Genomic DNA, 20171 nt, shown 5'->3' on the forward strand with positions numbered 1-20171 from the left:
AAGTAACTTTTTGAACATATAGAATACAGTTATAACTGTTTACCCTTCTTTGTCTGACAGTTCTAACATCTGTATCCATTCTGGGTCCACTTTGGTAGACTTTTTTGCTCATGTGGATCATTGATTTCCTGTTTCTTTGTGTGTCTGGTAATTTTTGATTGGATACCAGACGTGATGAAAATTTTATGTGTGGGAGTTTTGTTTTTTCCTTTAAACATTTTGGAGCTTTGTTCTGGGATGCAGTTCTTGGAAACAATGTAACACTTTTGAGGCTTGCTGTTAAGCTTTATTAGGTGGGACCAAAGCGTATTTGGTTCAGGGTAGGAGTTGGCAAAGGATGGACCAAATCTGGTCTATGCCTGCTTTTGTAAAGAATGGAATGGAGATGTATGCATTTGTTTATTAGCTGTCTGTGGCTGTTTTCAGAGTTGAGGGGTGTGTCAGAGACATGTGGCCTGCAAAGCCTGAGACATTTGCTCTCTGGCCTTTATAGAAGAAGCTCACTGGCCCCTGGTCCAGGGCCTGTTTGCCCACCGTGTAGGTCGTATCCTTCTGAGGATCCTCCTGTGTGCCCTGAGTGTTCGAGGGGCCTGCGTGCTGGCCGCGGGGACGTAAACGACTCCTGGTCCTGTGTGAGCGTCGGCCGTTGTTCCCGCTGCTCCTTTCCAGTGGGCCTGTCCCAGCCTCGGTGGTTTCTTCCTGTTCGTGTGCTGCTCGGTCTCCAGCTGAAGCCTCAAGAGGCAGCTCCCTGTAGGTCTCTGGTCTTTGCTCTGTGCAGCCCTTTTCTCTTCTCTGTCCTGAAAATTCTGGCTGCCAGGCTCTGAGCAAACCTCATCTCCTCAACTCAGGGAGCCCACTGGACTCGGCCGTGGCCTGGAGATGGCTGGGGCAGTCCTACAGCTGACCTCGCTCGTCTCCCTTCTGCCAGGGGTCATTGCACTTGCTGTGCTGCCTGTTGGCCGTGGCTTCATAGATTCTGCCTGGTGTTTATTGCTAAGGCAGGTGGGTAAGTGTAGGCTCCGTTATTCCGTCATGGCTGGAAGTGGAATCCCAGCTCTTGAAGGCACTGTCCCCACCTTAGGACAGTGTGCAGCATGCCCTATGTGTTCCTGTGCGTCACTGCCCTCCAGCTGGCACAGAGGGAAGCAGGAGACGCTGAGGTGATGACCCCCGGCCTGTCCACCCCGAAGGCACTGTGGGTCAGTGAGGAGGCAGGAAAGCCACCGCTGCTGTCTGCTGAGCGCGGCTCCCGGGAGGACAGTCTGGAGCCCATGCTGCCACCGTCCTGTGTCCATCTGAGCCTTAGGGTCAGACAGACCCAGAGATGCGGACCCACTTCCTGCTTTTCCAGGTGGTGAAAGTGGCCCAGTGAGTGCCAGGGACTTGCCTGCTGTGCACTGTGTCTGCGGTGACCTCTGGGCTCCAGGGTGGGTGGGGTGTGTCTCTCTCCCCTTCCGCTGCGGAGCACTGTGAGGGGAGAGACCCCGGCCGGCTCCCTCTGGGCCTCCTGCAGGCATCTCCGTGGCCTTGGAGGGTGGGGCAGGCAGGACAGGTACAGAGGGAAACTGCCCACGCCGACCTGGGTCTCAGGGTCCGGGCCTTGGGGAGACGGCATGCCACTCGGTGGGTTGCTGCTGTTTTTCCAGAAACACAGACGTGGCACTTGCTCGTGGCATCATTTGAGTCAGGGTTTGGAGGATGGGAAGGAGTTACTGGCGTGGAGGAGGAGACGAAGGCGCCCGGCCAGGAGGACTGTGTGTGCGGCTGAGGCGGGGTGTAGGGTGTAGGGAGGGGCCGTAGGGTCAGAGCCCCTGTGGGGTCAGGGCCACCGGGGCGAGATGCTGCTGCAGATGCTGGGCCCGTGGCCAGCGGTCTTCCAGCTGCGTGCAGACCCCTGGCCACCTCACGCCTGCGCCTCGTCCCCCAGCCCTGCTCTACCCACTGGTCCTGTGAGTATGCCTCTGCTCCAGGACGGATTCTGTGGTCATGGGGGAGGGGTGCCTCTAAAGCGGCTGTAGGGGCGCCGGAAGCCTCAGGCTGAGCGTCAGCCTGGCGAGGCGGGAGCCCCGGGTTGGTGGTGCAGAGGGAGGTGGGGCGTGGTGGTCAGAACTGCCTCTCCCAGACCCCTAGACACAGCCAGGTGCTCCAGCCGGCCCAGACAGGCTGTGCGGGGCACCCGGGCAGGGCACATGGACTCAGGGTTCCCTTGGCAGGGACAGCCTTGGGTATCACGGCCACCTTCCTCCCCATTTCACAGATGAGAAAACCGAGACCCAGAGAGGATACAGCTCACCCAAAGCCAGACCCCAGCCTGGAGCCCGGAGCTCCAACTCTGTCCTTGCCTGGGCCCCGGGGAGGATGGGGGCACCCACTCCGGCGCCCCTGACCCCTCCACCAGCACCAGCAGCAGGTGTTACAGGGCTTCAGGCTGTGTCTGCTGGGGCGGCAGCCACAGGTGGGGGGGTGCTGCCCCATGCGCTGGAGCCCCCCAGGAAGCCCCTGGGTGATGGAGGTGCGCGTGGCGGGGCATCACCACGAGTCCCGTCACCTCACTGCCATCACCTGGGGCCGGTCCCCTCCCCTCTCTGTGCCAGCATCTGCATCTCTCACGGTTGGCGAGGGGGTGTTCACCATCCCAAGGAGATTTGGGGGATTCTGGAACCATCAGCGGGAGGATCGGTGGGAGGACGCGAGGAGGCCGCAGAGCAGCCCCGGCTGCACAGAGCGAGGCGGGGGTTCGGGACCCACGCAGGAGGCAGGGTGCAGAGGCCGCGGAGCTGTTGGTGGCGGGGGGTGGGGAGGGAAAGGGAGGTGTGGGCGCCGCTGGAGGGGCACGTTTTGGGGGCCTGCGCATCCAGCACACCCCCGAAAGACACACGGGGAGGCCTTTGGGTCCAAGGCACGTTGAGCTCAGCGCCGACGCCAGTCCCTGCCTGGGCCCCTCTGCTCCGGCGCCACCCGGCCCCGCGCTGTCGGCCCCCTCCCGGCACGGCCGCCCTCCCATAGCCCCCCCACCCTGCTGCTCTCTGCGGTGAGAACCAGGAGGGTTGTCGCGGGTGTGTGGCCCCTCCTGGTTCTCTGGCTGCACCTTTGAGAGGGCTTTCACATCAGTCACGCACAGGGACCACTGGACTCCCTCCTTCCCTCGGGAACCGGGCTGGGGGGCTGGTGCTGTGACGCCGGGCCTGGAGTTCGGGACACACACCTGCCTGCCGCCCCGCCCCTGGGAACCGGGCATTTGGTTCGGGCGCTCACACGAATAGAGCTGGTTCCTGCGGTGACGAGGAGAGGGCCTCAGGTTGCCCGCCTCTTGCCCGGTGTGGTCTCCTGACCCACACGGGGTGGGGACATCCCCAGATGCCAGCCTCCCCGCCGTCTTTCCCGTAGTCTTGGCCCTGGCCTTGCCCTCCGGGCGGGACTAGTGTCTTTGTGCTCAAGCCGCGGATGTGTGAGCTGGACAGACCACAGGAGCGGGCCAGGCGGACACCCCATTTGGCAGATGGGGAAAGTGAGGGTCTAGGAGGGGCTGTGGCTTGTCCCAGGCCATTTGGCACACTCTGAGTTGACAAGCACTCCCAAGGCCGCCTTAGGCCGGGCCACGCGCTGGGCCAGGGCAGGGGTGCTGTCTTTGACGACCTTGCGGAGTCACGGGCGAGCCGGGCCACCCAAACAGGTAATTAGGCAAGGGAGTGAATCCCTCCGTGCCTCAGTGTCCTCGTCCGTAAAATGGGAGTAATAACCGGTGCCTCGCAGCGTTTTTGAGGACTGGACGAGGTGGCGGTTGTCGGGCGGAAGGCACTGCGGGTGGGGCGCAGGGCCCTGGGTTCTAGCCTGGAGTCTCTGGCCCCAGGGACGGGCACGCAGGGCTCAAGGCCTCTGAGAGACCCTGTGGCCCCCGTGGACAAGCCACGGGGGCCCCCCTGGGAGCCCCCAGCCCCCTCCTGCCCCAGCTCAGCTGGCACCTGTACAAGCCCTCCTTTGACCCTCAGCACCGAGCCCAATGCCTGGGACCCTGTGGGGCTCCACCGTGGGGGGCAGGCCCTGGCAGACCCAGCCCAACAACGGGCGGCCTGGGCTGGGCACCCTGCCTGCCTGGGCGCCGCAGGGAAGGCTCACGTGGGGTGGGTCTCACTGGGGCACATCCCCCAGCCTGGGCCCAGGGCAAGTCCCGTCTGCCACGGTGGGCAGAGCCTGGAACCAGGCCTGCTCCCACGACAAGTGTGTCGGCTGAGCCGTCTCCAGGCTGGCACGTGAGGCTGTGGCCTGCAGGAGGGCTGGAGTGGCTGTGGGCTTGTGAGGTCCAGACAAGAGGGTCCCTGCTGTCACCCCTCCCCTACCTCGGGGTCCCGTCACCCTCGACCGGTGGAGCCCAAGGGCGTTGTGAGCCCACCAGCTCTGATACTGTGTCTCATCTGTCCTCTCGTCCACCACCTCAAGCAAGCTCTGGCCTTTGCACATGTCCTGGGACATGGAGCTCACTTCCTCGCAAGACCCGGCCGATTTGGGGTCAGAGAGCGTACCCCCTGCCCTAGTGCTGCCGTCCACCTCCCCGCGGCCCCTCTGCCACCGCAGCCGCTGCACAGACTGTACCTGCTCCCCCTGCCCTGCCTGAAACATCCCTCAGAGACTCAGACAGCGAGCTATTTTTCCCCAGGGGCCAGAGAAGACCCTGGGCCTCACCACCGGGGAGCCCTGGCTGGTCCCACATGAGAAAGTTGGGCCTGGAAAAGCTAGGTGTCTGCTGAGGGTCACACAGAGACCCCGTCCGTGGAGGGCAGGGCAGGGAGGAACCCCCAGAAGTACCGGCTTTGGTGCCAGATGTGTGACCGGCGCCAGCAGGGGCCCGGGGCCCAGGAGGAGCCCAGAGGGGCCTGCAGGGGCCAGGTGGGTGAGCTCACGGGAGTGTGCAGGCTCGTTCCCGGCAAGCCCCAGACCACCCGCCAGGTCACACTCCTGGCAGGGGTGGGGGTAACCCTGGCTCCCTGGCGGGCCTGGGTAGGTTCTAGCCTGACTGTCCCCAGCTTGCTGTGTGGCCCAGCACACGACCCCTACCCGCCTCTCTGGGTAAGGCTCCTCTAGGGGGTTCTCAGACCCAGGATGGGGCCCTGGCGCCGGCTTCGGCGGGTGGGAGGGCTGGACGTCTGTTCGGGTCAGCAGCGTTGGGCCCTGGTCTGCTGTGTTCCCCTTTGCTGCCCAGTGGGACGGGGAGGGGAGGGGAGGAGCGACACTGAGGGCCAGGGCCTGCCGGCCACTGAGCCTTGCCAGGCCCCAGCGCCCGCTGACTACCCCACTCCCTGGCCCTGTGCTACGTGTGCCCCTTCCCTCCTCGTGCCTTGGCTCAGGCCAGGGCCCTTGCCCTCCAGGCCTGGGCATATCACTGCCCGTGCTAGGCAGTGGCTGGGCTGGGCTGGGGTAGATGTACTCTGACCTCTGGGGCCCCACCCTGAGCCAGTGCACAGGCTGAGGGCAGCTGTTGTGGCCCAGGTGTGGTCAGATGACAAGAAGAGCACATGTAGCGGTCTGGGGTGTGTCCAAACCAGAAGGAGAGGTGGCAGCAAGGGAGCCTGTCCAGGGACCCAGGGGTGACCTCGGTGGGCAGCCCGGCTTCTGCCTTCCTCCCTGCCGTGGACACATCTGGCCCATCTCAGCATCCTGGGGTAGCAGGCGGAGGGCATGGTGTGGCCTGCCCGGCTCGGGAATGCAACCCAGGAATAGAAACAGGGCACCTGGCCAAGCCCTGGGCCCCGGGAGGGGCAAGGGCTGCCCGGGGGCTGGGGGCGGGGGCAGGCGCTCAGATCTCAGGACGCGCACCCTTCCCACTCCTCCTGCGCGCCTCCTGCAGCTTCCCCTACACATTCCTCGCCTGGGTTTTGTTTTCTGCGGTCTTGTGTTACGGAAACAGCAGCCCGCGAACTGTGCCCCTTTCCATTCCCTGCTGCCGGAGAGTCCAGCCTGCGCCACCCACTGGGCATCTCTACCCTGAGTGTCGATCCTACGCCTGCAGCTTCAGGGCCAGGAGAGCCGGCACTTCAGTCCCAGTCCCGAGGCCGCAGGGAGCAGGGCCAGGGTGGGCACCCGAAGAGGGTGGCGGGCGCGGGAGGGCCAGGCGTCCCGGCGAGGCACCTGTCTCCCCGGCCACGTGCCCTGACGGCCCCGGTCTCCCTTCCTGCTCACAGGTGATTGCTGTGGTCATGGACATGTTCACCGATGTGGACATCTTCAAGGACCTGCTGGATGCCAGCTTCAAGAGGAAGGTGGCCGTGTACGTCATCGTGGACGAGAGTAGCGTCAAGCACTTCCTGCACATGTGTGCGCGGGCCCGCATGCACCTGGGGCACCTCAAGGTGAGCCGGTTCCTCATTCAGTCGGTTGACAAACACCTGGAGCGCCTGCCTTGTCGGTCCGGATCTGGGAGCCTAGAGTTCAGTGTCCTAGAGCCGCCCGCCAAGTGGTCACGCGGCCTCTGCCTCAGTGCCCCAAGGGACAGGACACTACCTGTGACCAGGTGCTGAAGCCCACGTGAGGTGCTCCTTCACAGGTGTTTCGAAGCAGCCCGTGCCGCAGTGGCTACCTGTCTTGGCTTGCTCGCCTCCAGTGATAGGGTGCGCAACCCCCGGCTCTGGCAGCAAGCCCCAGCTGGCCAGCTCCAACTCCCAGGAAGTCCTTTCTTGGTTTTAAACCTAAATCTGTTTCTGTATAATGTCCACGCACGGGCTTTAGGATCCGGCTCCAACGGAGGACGCTCCCTTGGGCTGAGGTCGGGGAGGGTTTCTTTGGTGGCTGCAGAGTTGAAATGGACTTGAGGAGTGAGCAGAGTAGAAAAGGGCTTCCAGGGAGGGACACCGGGGACAGAGGTGGAGTCGTCAGGTTGGGCCTGGGTTCTCAGCATTGCTTTGCTGTGTGTCCTAGAGCACGTCACCTCCCCTCTCTGGACTCCGGGATCTCATTGGTCCAACAGAGGGGCCGAAGACCCGTGTGGCTGGGCTCTTCTGCTCAGACACCCTGGCGTTTGGTGCCTTGCTTGGGGGTGGAGGGAGCCTTCCTCCCGCCCAGCCATTGCCTGTCGCCTACTTTGTGCAGCTCACTCCCCAGAGTACAGAGCTCCCGTCCCAGGCACGTGACGTGGTTAACTTAGGTACGCTCACGGCAGCCAGTGGGAGGGGGCAGCTGTTCCGCTTTACAGATCAGGGGATGCAGGCACTTGCCAGGTGTCACTCAACGTTAGTAAGCGAGGATAAGGGGGGTGGGGCCCAGCACCGAGCGCTCTGGCTGAGCACGGCCTCCGACGGGTCAGAGTTCCTCAGGGCAACGCCAGCCTGGTTAACGAGGGGCTGGGCTCCCGCGCCTGTTAAGTTGTCGGCATTGTCAAGTGATGCCCAGCCCAGCTGAGACCTTTCAAGTGGGTGTGAGCTCTCTGGGCTGCGAGTCTCTGGCTGTTGGGACATTTTTATGTGGCCTCTCTGGTGGGTTGACCCCAAGCCCCGTGCTCGCCCGCTGTGCTGCCCTGCCTACCGTGTAACTAGCACCGAGAGCCAACTCCCGGGGCAGACAGCTCAGGCCGGGAGGCCCAGAGTGTGGAAGAGGCATCTTTTCAAAGGTGACTGCAGGGGCCTCAGCCGTGTGGGCAGCAGATCACAGAAACTCAGGGCTCTCCATCCAGCCCTCTGCCGTGCTCAGGAAGAGGCTGACGGGCCCACTCCCCCCGAGCCCCTGCCCCATGCCCGGTGGGGACCCTGCACACCTCGCGTCCCTCTGCCCACACGCATCCCCCCACATGCAGACGAAGAGGCAGGGAGGGGGCTTGTCTGTGCTGAGCGGGGATCCAACCCTGCGTGGCCGCTCCAGAGGCCTCTTCTTAGTGGGGAAACCCAGATGCCAGGCTCCTGGGAGGGTTCCACCAAGTCGGGGCTGAACCTAAAAGCCAGTGACGGGAAGCTGGCACAGACAGGGCCACACACCCTTGGTGCCCGGTGCCCTTGGCTGAGGCCACATCTAACAGCGGGGCCGCCCTGGTGCTGCCCGCACAGGCTTCCTGGCTGCCAACCCCCTGACGCCGGGCCTACCTCTCTGAGCCTCCAGGGCTTTGTGACCACAAGGACACCTCACCAGGTTGTTTGAGGATGAAAGCAGAGGAGACAGTGGCTGTAAAAGTGCTCTGAGCTAAGGAGAGGCACACAGTTGCGGCAATAACAAGAGTTATAAACCCCGGGCCCTGGGCGGAGGGCTTGAAATGAGGCTACAGCTCGGGGCATGGAGGGGGTTTCTGGCCCAGCCTGCCCTTCTCGCCACCTCCCTGCTCTGGTGAAGGTGGCAGGTCCGCAGGGTGAAGTGCCCAGGAGCCTGACGCTGTGGGATGGCCAGGCATCTTCATGGGAAGGAATGTGTGACCCTGGCCACCTCATTCTCACCTCCGAGCCCGCCCACTCCCAGCCTGCGCAGGTGGCCAGAGGCTCCTGTGGGCCCAGTCCTGGCCAAGTGTCACCTTGTCTAGAGCCTGCCTCCCTGCCTGCAGGCAGGCTGGGCCCAGACCTGTCTCGGGAGCACTTCCTTTGCTGGTAATCCCTGGGCCCGCCCTCGGCGTCCACTGCCCCTGCCCAGCTCTGCAGCAACCTGCCCTCAGGTCGTGTGGGCCCAGGGTGTAGGTTGTGCCTGGTGGGGTCATACTTGTGACCAAGGGGGTGCCGGGCGCCAGGAGCCAGGCCTCGGCCCCAGCTCTGCCCCTGCACTGTAACCTTAGGCAGAGACACTGAGGTTTCTGGGCCTCAGCCTTCTTGTCTGAAAAATGGGAATATCGTCATTTATTTGGCAGGGCTGCTGTGAAGAGTCAAGGAGGCCACGTGGGGGCAGGGCACTCGGTCACGAGCTCCCTTCCTGTCCTACCTGCGGTTGGGGCAGCTGCGGCCCCTCCCGTGAACCCCCAGCTCTGGTCTGAGTGCCAGGGGGCCTCCCTTCCCTCTCTGAGCAGTGGTCTGGCTGGGGACTCCCCCAGTCTCCCCCTCCGGGCAGCCCCCCAGCCTGAACCCCTGAGCTCACACAACACATTCTGGAAACAGCTGCAGTATCGCTTGGGTCCCTCCCAGTTTCCAGGTGAGGCGGGAAGACAGGCACAAGCACCTCCCCGGCGCGAGGTCCCCAGCCGTCCCGAGCGTCCCCACCTGCCAGCTCAGCTGGGCCCCGACTCCCCCAGGCAGGGAACGTGGGAGTGAGTGCCCGTACTACACACGGGAACGGGCCTTGAGAAGACGACCCAACCCTCATCCCAGGGCCCAGGGCAAGCCACACTTGGGGGTGACACTGGGTGCTGAGGGATGCCCAGGGCCGGTGGGAGCCAGGCCTCGAGGCTCGCAGCTTAGCACGGGACCGGAGCTGTGAGCTGCCTGGCTGATGTGAAAAGCTAGTCTGCTTTGTGCAGCTGAACTGGAAAAACCAGCAGCCACTTGGGCGAAGGCTGGACCCATTGCTGATGAACAAAGAACCCCCAGGCAGTGTGGCCACGGGAAGGCGCTGGGTGAGTGAGGGTGTGCGGATTCCGGCTCATGCTGGACAGGCCAGCACTGGCTCCGTTCTGGTGCCCGGGCCTCCTCCTCTCCCGACCTGCCTTCTCTGAGCCTGGCCTGGCTCTGTAATGGACTCAGGGCACTGCTTCTCAACATCTGGCAACGTCCAGAGAGGTTTTTAATGGCCGTGACTACGAAGGTACTACTGGCATCTGGTGGGTGGCGGCCAGGGATGCTGTTCACAGCCTACAGTGCACAGGACGGCCGCTAACAGAGAACCACCTGGCCCAGAACGCCACAGAGCCAAGCGGCCTGGCCCAGGGGGAGAGCCAGGAGCCCCCCAGCCCTGCCCTTGTCCCCTGCCCCCAAGGGTGCTTCCCATCTCAGCTTCACAACAGCCCGGGGCAGGCCAGGGTGAGTATTGGTCCCCCCACCCCATTACAGAGAGTGAAACAGGCCCTTTAGAAGAGAGCAGAGGTTGGCTGGCACACGGGGACACGGCTCTCTGTCCCTGACCTGGCGTGATCTTGCTGTCACCTCTCAGGCCTGCTCAGGATGGTCTCTGGGCCTCCCCACTCCTCCTCCGGCCCAGAAGGTGCCAGCAGACCCCTGGAGGGTGAAAGAGCCGCCAGGGTGCAGCTGCAGGCTGTCCTCAGTCCCAGGGGGCCGGACCCTGTCCACTGGGAGGCCCTGGGGCAGGTCACTCCTCTCCCTGAGCCGCCTGACCATTGCATACGGCCGACAGTCCTGGCCTCCCCGGGCCTGAGTCCACACCATTCCAGATGTTCTCCTGTCCTCAGCGTCGGTCCCTCATTGGCCCCCCACCAGCCCCCCGAGAGGAAGGGATCAGACCCCCGTCCCACTGCACGGCACAGCCCCCTCGTCCCCTCTAGTTTAGGGAGCAGCCGCTGAGTGCTGGGCCCCTTCCCGGCCCCTCCCCCGATGCACTGAGTCTTCACAGCAGCCCTGAAGCCGGGGGTGGGCAGGCCCATTTCACAGACGAGAACCCTGAGGCGTGGGGAGGCCAGGTTGCGTCCATTTGCACCAGGACTGGAGCCGTGTTTGACCAGAGCCCGAGAGCGACCCACCCGCTCCAGTGGGGGCCTGGGCTTGTCCCCCCGGCTCCCGCCAGCCCGGTGTGAGCACAGGAGGCCCCGTGGAGGTGCGGGGTGTGGTGCTGAGGCTAACCCAGCCCTCGTGCCCACCACGGCCTGCCCTGTACACGCTTGGGGCAGAAGCACCCTTGGAGCAGATGAAGCTCTGCCATCCTCCCCAGATGTCCCCTCAGGGGCGATCACTGCGCCCCTCACATGTGAGGACATGAGGCTCCAGAGGGTCTGGGGACTCGCCCAGGGGACCCCACTCGCCCTCCCCCTGCCTGCCGCGTGCTCTGCTTCGGGCGTTCCAGGCTCAGAGATAATGCGGCTTTGTGGGATCCTCCACCTCCGCTGGCCCGAGCCCTGGCTCCTGAGACGTTACCTCATCTGGGCCAGGCCCCACGGGGCGGTGCCACCCACGAATAAACAGAAGCTGCAGAGCTGGGCTGCGGTCGGGCACAGGTGACAGGGGAAGGCCTCACAGGATCTTTGCTCAGAATTCTGGCCCCCAAGCGCGCTCTGCGTTCAGTACAGTCACAGACACTAATCGTCCTGGGCCTCAGCCAGCTTCCCGCTGCGCAGGCTGTGTGCAGACAGGCAGCTGGGGGAGGGGCGGGCAGGGGAGCCAGCCTGGGAGCAGAGGCTTTATCTGCCTTCTGGGCCAGGCCCCACGGCCAGGCGGGCATCCGTGGGACCTGCCCCTCATCCTCTGTGGGTACTGCCCTGAGGCTGCCCCAGCTGAAAGGTCCGGGACCCGTCACAGACGGGACGGGCGCAGGAGCACCCAGGGCTGTGGGCTGGAGTGGAGATGGCCTCCAGTCCTCTCTTTTCTCCCCTCTGCCCCTGCCCGGACTCAGGCCCACGTCCCTCACGTGCAGAAGCCCTCCCCGTCCTCTTCCTCTGCCCCCTGTGCGTTGCACGCACGTTCCCCGCGGGTCGCTGGAACTGGACGGCTCCGAGCCCTCACTCCCTGCCCTAAGCCCTCTGTGGCTCCCTGCTGCCCCCGGGCCCCACCAGGCCCCTCAGCGGCCGTAGGGTCTTTCATCGGCATCTGTCTGGGCCCGCTCTGCTGGCCCCTTTGCCCGCCCCCCTCCCCCGAAGCCGTCCCATGTCTGAATCAGGCCTCTGTAGTCCTGGGTCTGGGGTGCTGCGTCCTCTTCCCACCCGACCCGCTCTTCCTTGTCTTTCACACGTCAGCCCAGACGCCAGCCTTCCCGGGAGGCGCCCCACAGCTGGGGTCCTTACTCATCTGCTTCCCCCTCTCTGCCAACGAGGCATCCGCGTCACAGGCATGTCTGTGTCTGCGCTGGGGACCTCGGCAGGGGTCAGTGAACAAGTTAATAAGCTGGGGCCGGTGAGTGGGTGAGGGTCAGGGTTAGGGGATGTCGCAGAAGATGTAACAGACCAGCACCCCCCGTCGGCACGGACCCCTCCGGAGGGAGTGAGGCTCCCGTCACCGGGGCCTACAAGGGGTCTCTGTCCTGGGCAGGCGTCAGATTCACTGGGGCTTGTGTTAAAAATGGAATTCCTGACCCCAGTCCCCCTGAGTCGAACCTGGGGCAGCTGCGAGCTTGCGTTTCTAACACACTGTCTGGGAGATGCTTGCACCCCATGAGCCCAAGTCTGCTTCCTGCCCTGAGGGTCTACGCTGGGGTGCCCTCAGCCGTCCCCTCGACTCTTGGGGTCAGCCAGGCTTGCCCCGCCCATCCTGGGGTCCCTCCGCCACAGGCTTTTCCCACCTGCCCCTCCCTCGGAACGAGAAGCTCTCCTGATGAAAGGGGAGCCAGCCCCTGGCCCACACACATCCACACGCTTGTGCAGAGAGGGAGGGCCCTGATGTCCAGAGAAAGGCAGGAGGGGCCCAGCCTTGACACGGGCCGTGCTGGGTCTGCGTATGACACCTGGGAGACCCCCTCCTCCTCCTGGCTCTCGGCTCCCCTTCCGTGGTTTCTCAGGGCCTTTCTAGCCTGCTCTTGAGCCAACAGTGCCAGCACAGGGAGGAGGGATGTGGCCATTTCCTGAACTGCTCCTGGGTCCCAGGCAGGGGGCTGGCCCACGGGGAAGTAGGGGAGTTTGCCGGGATCCCTGCCCACGGTGCGCAGGGCTTAGGGGGACAGAGAGACAGCGGTGCGGGGGAGACCGGGGGAGAGGCCCGGCTGGTCACCCGTCCTGGCAAGGCCACCGATCTGCCCAAGTGCAAGACCCAGATTCCCTCAGGGCAGCCCCCTCCCCTTCCCAAGCTGCACAGCCCCCAGCCATCAGGGGGACCTTCCTAAAATGTGTCCGCATCCCCCTCCTGCTCGGGGCCCTGCAGCAGCGTTCTCCAAGCTGGCCCGCACACGGGGCCTGTCCGGCTGGGCTGCCCTGTGGACCCCCTTCAGGCCACACCGAGACCATCCTGCAGCCCTTCATCTCCAGCCCCCGCCCTCCTCCCACCCCTTCCCACCTCGGCGCGTCCCCACGTGCACCGCCCCTTTCCCCAGGTCCCTCGGCGCTCCCCCAAATCCCTCCCTGAGCCCGGGCAGGGTGGTCAGTGCTGGGTCGTGTAACTCCGCCCCCTGTCCCCCGACACAGAATCTCAGGGTGCGGAGCAGTGGAGGGACCGAATTCTTCACGCGGTCGGCCACCAAGTTCAAGGGTGCCCTGGCCCAGAAGTTCATGTTCGTGGATGGAGACCGGGCCATCTGCGGCTCCTACAGGTGACTCTGGCTTTCTGGGGGCCGGGGGAGGGGCGGCTCCAGTTCCCAGCTGGTTTCTGCCCTTAATCCTGCCTTGTGACACCCCGGTTATTCCGGTTCACTGGTCCCCAAACTGCTGAGGTGTGAGTGGGGCTGGGCATGCCCGCACGCTGCCCACCCGTCTCGGAAGCAGGCAGAGCGAGGCTTTTATCCGTGAGACTGTTGTTCCTGCCTCGAGGTGTCAGCAGCCAGAGGCGGGGTGTGGGCCAGGCCGGCTGTGTCCTCCCAGGCCCACAGGGCGGTCACTCGGAGAGCTGCTCTCAGGGAGGGGCCAGGATGAGGACGGTGCGGTCTAGCTCTGCCAGCCCTGCCACGGAGGGGGCAGCAAGGCGGGGGCCATCCACGGCCACACGGGGTGGGCACAAGTCACTGTGCTGACGACCCCCGATGTCCAGGCTGCGCACCCGCGAGGAGCTTGCCGCACAGCCGCTGCCCGAGGTCCCACACCAGGCCTGATGCTGGGGCTCGGGCCCCGTCCTCTGCCCCTGCTCGCTTCTCTTTAATCCCTTCTGTGGCCACGGTCTGATGGACGCTGGCCTGTGTGTGCACGCGGGTGGCGGGCTGGGGGCTGCTCCCTCGTCCCGGGGCCCTGGGCCCTGCGCCTGACCAGGCTGCCGCCCTTTGTTGCAGCTTCACGTGGTCAGCTGCAAGGACGGACAGGAACGTGATCTCCGTGCTGTCGGGCCAGGTGGTGGAGATGTTCGACCGGCAGTTCCAGGAGCTGTACGTCACGTCACACGGCGTCAGCCTCAATGGCATCCCCATGGAGAAGGAGCCCGAGTCCGAGCCCATCGTGCTGCACTCTGTGGTCCCGCAGGTGCCATCGGGCACCATGGCCAAGAAGCTCATCAACCCCAAGTACGCGCTGGTCAAGGCCAAGAGCGCTGACGAGATCGCCAAGTTGTCCTCCGAGAAGCAGGAGGCCGCCAGGACCCTGGGGGTGCGGGACACGGCCCTAGCCGAGCTGCCGGGAGGCCTCCCCGAGCCGTCCCTGCCTATCCACCAGGGGCTGCTCAACCTGGAACGGGCCAACATGTTTGAATACCTGCCCACGTGGGTGGAGCCGGACCCGGAGCCCGGCAGCGACATCCTAGGCTACATCAACATCATCGACCCCCACATCTGGAACCCCCAGCCCAGCCAGATGAACCGCATCAAGATCCGGGACACGTCCCAGGCCGGGACCCAGCTGTGGAGGCAGAGCCAGGACTCCAGCCCCGCCCCCCAGCCCAGATCCCCCCAGGACGGGGTCCCAGCCGAGAACAGCCTGCCCCAGTGGGACGCCGAGCCACGTCCTCCTGTGCCCAAGCCCCGGACAGTCCCGGTGGCAGACCTGCTTGCCCAGGAGGGCGGCGGTGTTGGCTGGGCCCTGGAAACCCCAGAGGGGCGGGCACCCCATAACCGGACGGACCACGGTCTCCCCAGGACGGCAGGCCCAGGCCACGCCCCGCTTCAGCGCCAGCTTTCTGTGACCCAGGATGACCCCGAGAGCGGGGGGCCGGTGGTGCCCAATGGGCTGGAGGAGGAGGAGGAGGAGGAGGAAGACGACGATGACTGCGTGACCCTCAGTGACCAGGACAGCCTCTCGGGCAGCTCCGGCCGTGGCCCTGGCCCCCGGCGGCCCTCGGCGGCCCCCTCGTCCACGTTGGATGAGCTTTCTGAGGTGACGGAGCGCTCGGCCACCCTCCGGAGGTGCCGCTCAGAGCAGGTGGCCAACGGGCCAGCCCAGCACCCCCGCCGACAGCTGAGCGCTCCCCACATGACCCGTGGGACCTTTGGTGGACCCCCGGGTGACTCCTCGTGGGCCCAGGGTCAGGAGAGAGAAGAGGCAGGCGCTCTGAGGAGGATGCAGGCCCCACACCAGGCAGACAAGGAGGCACAGGTGGGTCGGGGTCCCTGCGCACCAGGGTCCTGGGAGCCCCTCCCCCACGCCTGAGCACCCAAAGGGCGGTCTGCTGGGCTGCCGCCTCCCCAGGTCATTACCCAGCATCCCACAAAGGCAACCCGAGCCAGCTACCGGGAGCCGGAAGGAAACACACTTAACACACCCAGAGGTTTCAGGGGTGTGGTGGTACGTGGGTGGTCTGCTCCCTAGTTTGTGGATGAGGCGATGGCGGCGGCACAGAGATGTTCCTTCACACCCCGAGATCACACAGCAGTAGGTAGTCTTTGCCCAGACCTTATGTCAAGCCACGTCCGTGTCGATCCCTTTGACTGTGGCCCTGGGGACCACTCCCCTCCCCGCTCCCCCAGGCCTGGAAACAGCTTGCCTCTGTCCTCGACCTCTCCTCCTGGTGACCTCTGCACCCTGCAGCCAGCCCAGCCCCCAGGGCCCGTCCTACCTGGGAACAGCACGCGGCTGATCATGCCCGGCATGATGATCAGGCCCATGGGCAGCATCTTGAGGTAGCTGGCCAGGATGGAGCCCCCCTTGGCGTGGTTCAGGTCCCTTGCGGACAGTGACCGCTGCACGATGACCTGGGGGCAGGGGGAGGGAGTGAGCCCCAGCCTCCTCGGGATTTCTCCCCCGTGGGCCTCAGGGAGTGCGTGAGATAGGCGCTGTCCCACTAGCCCGAGACCGGCCTGAGACAACCGCGCCCACCCTGACACCCAACAGCATCCCCGCCAGTTGTCTGAGCACCTGGGGCCAAGGTTCTCTCCGGGGACTCGGTCTCCCCATCTGTCGAGGAGGGAAGGTGTTGGTCCTGACCAGCCCATCACCCTGGCAATTGTCAGGGCGGGAGGAGACCCTGGGTGGGTCGGTATCAGGGACACCCTCCCCACCTCCTGCACCCTCACGAGAGGCTGGCAGGCTCATGCACGTGCCAAGAGCAGACACTGGTTCCAACTGTGTTGTGTCCCTGGCAGAGGTCCGGAGTTTTAGGACCTGGGTTTGGGGAAGCTTGCGTTTCAGTAATGGAAGGAGCTAGAAGCTGCAGCATGAGGGCAACTCCTCATGTAGCCTCAGGCAGCTCCTACCTGGGTCTCAGTTTCCAGATCTGCAGAATGGGAGGGGGGTAGTCGGAACTGATGGCATCTGAGATCCCTCCCAGTTCTGACACCATGATTCTACTTCTTTTAAAAAAGAATGTGGGACTTTAAACAGCTTTACTGAGACATGATTCACACACAGTTCAGCCACATAAAGTGTGCACCTCCATGGTTTTTAGTATGTTCACAGAGTTGTGCAATCTATAACTTTTAAATACAAGTATTTTTCCTTCGGTGTTCTGCAGTTTAAATCACCTCCTGCAATTCAGAAGTAGGAATTCTTTGTGATTTTAACTTATTTTCCAAACATGCGAGTTTGACAGGGAGCTCCTAGCATTTCCCTCTAGACACACCTCTTGGTGAAGCATTAATTACAGGGTGCCAGGGCAGGGCAAGCTCTAAAACACATGTTTCTCTGGTAGAGCAGGCAGGGATGGAGTCATTTTCAAAGCTCTCAGGGTGCAGCCCTGAATTGAATCCACTAGAATATCCCTTGGTGTCCATTGGGAGACTCCACCCTCCCCGGCTCATCCTCCAGCACCTTTTCATCAACGGGAGAAAATAACCTGGGTTTACATCAGAGCAAAGGGGCTGCCAGGGCATTCTGGGAAATAGTGGCTTGTAGCCTGTTCTTCATCAGAGGACCTCAGATGCTTTCTCTATGTGATCTTTTCCATCTTTTCCCAAGGTCTTACCTGGCTGAAGATAGTCAGTACTTAATAGCTGTGGACCTAGTGGGCCATGCTCGATCTAATGTCTGATGCGTAGGGAACAGCTAACATCCAGCGGAACAAATGCAGACTCATCACGTCAGGCGTAGGAGTGGGAACAGCCTTTGTTTTAGGAGAAACCTGTTTCCACCACTGTACTCGGACTCCCTCCACTTTCACAAAAGTGGTTTTTGTAAAGGCCAAAAATCACGAGTGTCCATCTCAGAGGCCCTCAGTGCTCCTTTGTGTTTAGGGTCCTTAAGAGAAACTGTCGTGTGCTTCTTCAGAGGCCCATCTAAATGTCTCAGAGAAAATGAGATGAAAGTTGTACTCCTGTAAAGGAGCTCTGGATCAGGGGTGATTATCCCTCAAAATTTAGGCTTCGGTGCAGTTTGTCTGTGACATTCACCTCAAGATCCAACAGCGAAGGCACGCCCTTGGAGGTGTGTTCACTCGCACTTACTGTGGAGCGCGGCCCCACAGAGGCTCCCTAGCGCTTGGATGCTGGCTGGACCGCGTCTAAAAATAGAACTCTGGGACTTCCCTGGTGGTCCAGTGGTTAGGACTCTGTGCTTTCCCTGCCGAGGGCGTGGGTTCAATCCCTCGTCAGGGAACGAAGATTCCACAAGCCCCGTGATGCAGCCCAGGGGGAAAAAAAAAAATAGAACTCTGACCTGCCCGTTATGTACAATAAACAGCTCTGAGAGCCGTGCGGGAAGGCTGACGGTTATCTCCAGTAACCGCTCAGGAGGCTGCACGAGCACTGCTGTAACAATCAGCCCCAGGTGGCCAGGACCTAATTAATAACTGACAGCATCTCTAACTTTTGTCCCCTACTCGCTTCCTACTCCCACCAATCACACGGTCGCCCCATCTCAGTCACCACCTCCCGCGTCCCCAGGCTGCGGCCTCCCATCAGGGCCTCCCATCAGAGCCTCTGCAGAGCTCCCCGACTTGTCTGCCTGCCTTTCGGCCTCTGCCAAATGCGAGGGACGGAAGCTGCCTCCCGTTTGCCGTAGCTCAGAATAAACTGCCTTTGCTTTTCTTAAAAAAAAAAAAAAAAAAAAATGACAGGGTGCCAGGGCTGGCGGCATGGGGTCTGCAGGGCAAGCTGATTCCAATCCACGCCGGCTCCTGTGACGTGCCATAAGTCCTTTCCTCACTTTGGGCCTCAGTCTCCCTGTCTAGACAGTGACGGGGTCAGACGTGCTTCTCTGTAGACCCTTCCCCTGTGATGTCCTGTGATTACAAGAGCCCAGGACCGCGCTCCCCACGGGAGAGAAGAGTTTCCCTAAATCCCTGCGCGTCTTCCCTTATTTTACTCCGTGCTCTGGGCGGCCAGCCCCGGGAGGTGGGCGGGACAGCCGTGGTCGCCCCATTCTACAGCTGGAGAAGCTGAGGCTCGGGGCCCCAGCAGGCAAGGCCGGGGCCTCCCCGGCAGCGTCCTCCCGGTGCCTCTCTGCACAGGCCCCGCCGGAGGCCAGCTCCCTCTCCCCGCCCGGCCACTGGACCTCCCCGAACCGCTCTGTCCTCGCCCGCGAGATGTGACACGACCCCCGACCCGCAGGGTTGCTGCAAATCCTGGATGAGGCCGCGTGTGGACGGCCAAGCCCGTGCCTGGGTGTCTGGCCGCGAGTCACCAAGTTTAGGCGTCCGTCAGGGCCACCTCGGGGTCAGCTACGGCCCGGTGCCACCCAGGAGCATTTGGACCCCTTGGCTGTGAGATGGGGCCAAGAGAGCCCACGGGAACACGGGAGAAACGAGGTGACGGGGCCCATGCACTTGACACTGCGCCTGGCCTGCGCAGGAGCCTGGAAAGTGGTGGCCGCCATGAGGACTGAGCCGGCTGCTGCCCGAAAGACAGCCCGTCTGAAACTGCAGCAGCGGCAGGTGACGAGAGGAGCACCGGCACCACGGGTGCAGGCGGGCCCCAAGGACCCTCTGGTCTGTGCGCCTCCCAGGGGTGTAGACTGAGCGGCTGAGGTCAGGGAGGGGCGTGGCAGCTCCCTGCCCACCGGGCCTCTGCCTCCTGTTTTATTGGATTTGTTGGGTTCTGATCGTCACCTACGCACCGTGGCTGAGCTGGGAGATACTGAGAAGTCTAAAGAAAACGAAAAGCGCCCGTGGCCCCAGCACACACAGCTGCCGCTGGCCGCTGACCACACCGTGGGTGTCCCGGGGGCTGAGTAGAGTCCTGCCAAGCCCCCAGGACCCAGTGGGTCGGTACCTGCGTGGCAGGGGTTCTGGTCCAAGGCCCAGCAGTCGCCCAGGCAGACCCAGCCTGAGCAGGAGGAGGATGGGGAGGGAAGGCTGAGGCCAGGCGTGGGCCCCCAGTGCTGGTGGCACTCTGGACCCCCTTGGGGTCAGCTGCCTCCTTGTGTGACCTTCTTATCCAGGAGGCAAGCCCAGTCCAGCCCTGACCTCCAGGCCACTCGCTCGGCCTTCATGTGAGCGCTGACTCACTTGGCCTTCATGGGAAAACCTCCTGAATGCTGTCCCACCCAGAGACGCCAGTGCCACGCCAGGCCACGCTGAGTGCGGAGGGAACGAGAGGTGCCCTGGGGTGGAGGGGCCCCGGCTGGCCCACAGGGCGGTCCAGACATCCCCCGCACGCCCTCCACCGCCGGCCTTCCAACCAGCCCCTCGTTCACCCAGGCCGGCGGCCCTCAGCCCTCCCAGGGGTGCTAGGCGGACACCTGTGGTGGGCGCAGCCTACAGGGGACTCTCTGGCACCATGGCACAGATGGGAAAACTGAGGCCCAGCCTCACAGGGTTTCTGGACCCTCCCAACCTAGATTGCTTGCCACTGTCACAGCCCAGGCAGGGTCTCCCAGCCCAGCGAGCGCACGAGGCGCCCACGCTCGGGAGACGCAGAGCGCTCCTCGCCGGGCAGGCGCTCCACCTGGGGCCTCGGTGTCCTGGCCTGTGGACGGGGCCGCCGGGCCTGCCTCTCAGGGGTGCTGCCCCCTTCACCCCACCGTGACGGGCCGGTTCACCCCCGGGTGGGGCCCTCGAGGCCATGGGTCCAGAGGCGAGGACGGTCATCAGGCCCGTGCCCGCTGAGGATCCGGTGCTCACGAGGCCCCTTCCCGCCCAAGTGCCACCTGGAGCTACCCGTGGGCCTCGAGGCAGGCAGGG

At 63.6% G+C, this 20171-nt stretch overlaps 2 protein-coding genes across 4 annotated transcripts in view; one reads left to right on the forward strand and one right to left on the reverse strand.

Moving 5' to 3' along the window:
• The window catches only part of SLC5A10 (solute carrier family 5 member 10), a 55365-nt gene that overhangs the window by 23572 nt on the left and 11622 nt on the right, over positions 1-20171 (reverse strand). For both annotated transcript variants that reach the window (XM_036838384.1, XM_036838385.1), the window contains exon 9: positions 15675-15810. In XM_036838384.1, coding sequence (XP_036694279.1) covers positions 15675-15810 — 136 coding nt within the window. The remainder of the gene's footprint in view (positions 1-15674; positions 15811-20171) is intronic.
• The window catches only part of FAM83G (family with sequence similarity 83 member G), a 33029-nt gene that overhangs the window by 10282 nt on the left and 2576 nt on the right, over positions 1-20171 (forward strand). Inside the window, exons 3-5 of one of the 2 annotated variants that reach the window (XM_036838382.1) lie at positions 6177-6344; positions 13169-13293; positions 13963-15214. In XM_036838382.1, the coding sequence (XP_036694277.1) occupies positions 6177-6344; positions 13169-13293; positions 13963-15214 (1545 nt within the window). The remainder of the gene's footprint in view (positions 1-6176; positions 6345-13168; positions 13294-13962; positions 15215-20171) is intronic. The other variant, XM_036838383.1, reaches the window with a different exon arrangement.

Source organism: Balaenoptera musculus, chromosome 20 (genome assembly GCF_009873245.2).
Source record: "Balaenoptera musculus isolate JJ_BM4_2016_0621 chromosome 20, mBalMus1.pri.v3, whole genome shotgun sequence".
Lineage (NCBI taxonomy): Eukaryota > Metazoa > Chordata > Mammalia > Artiodactyla > Balaenopteridae > Balaenoptera > Balaenoptera musculus.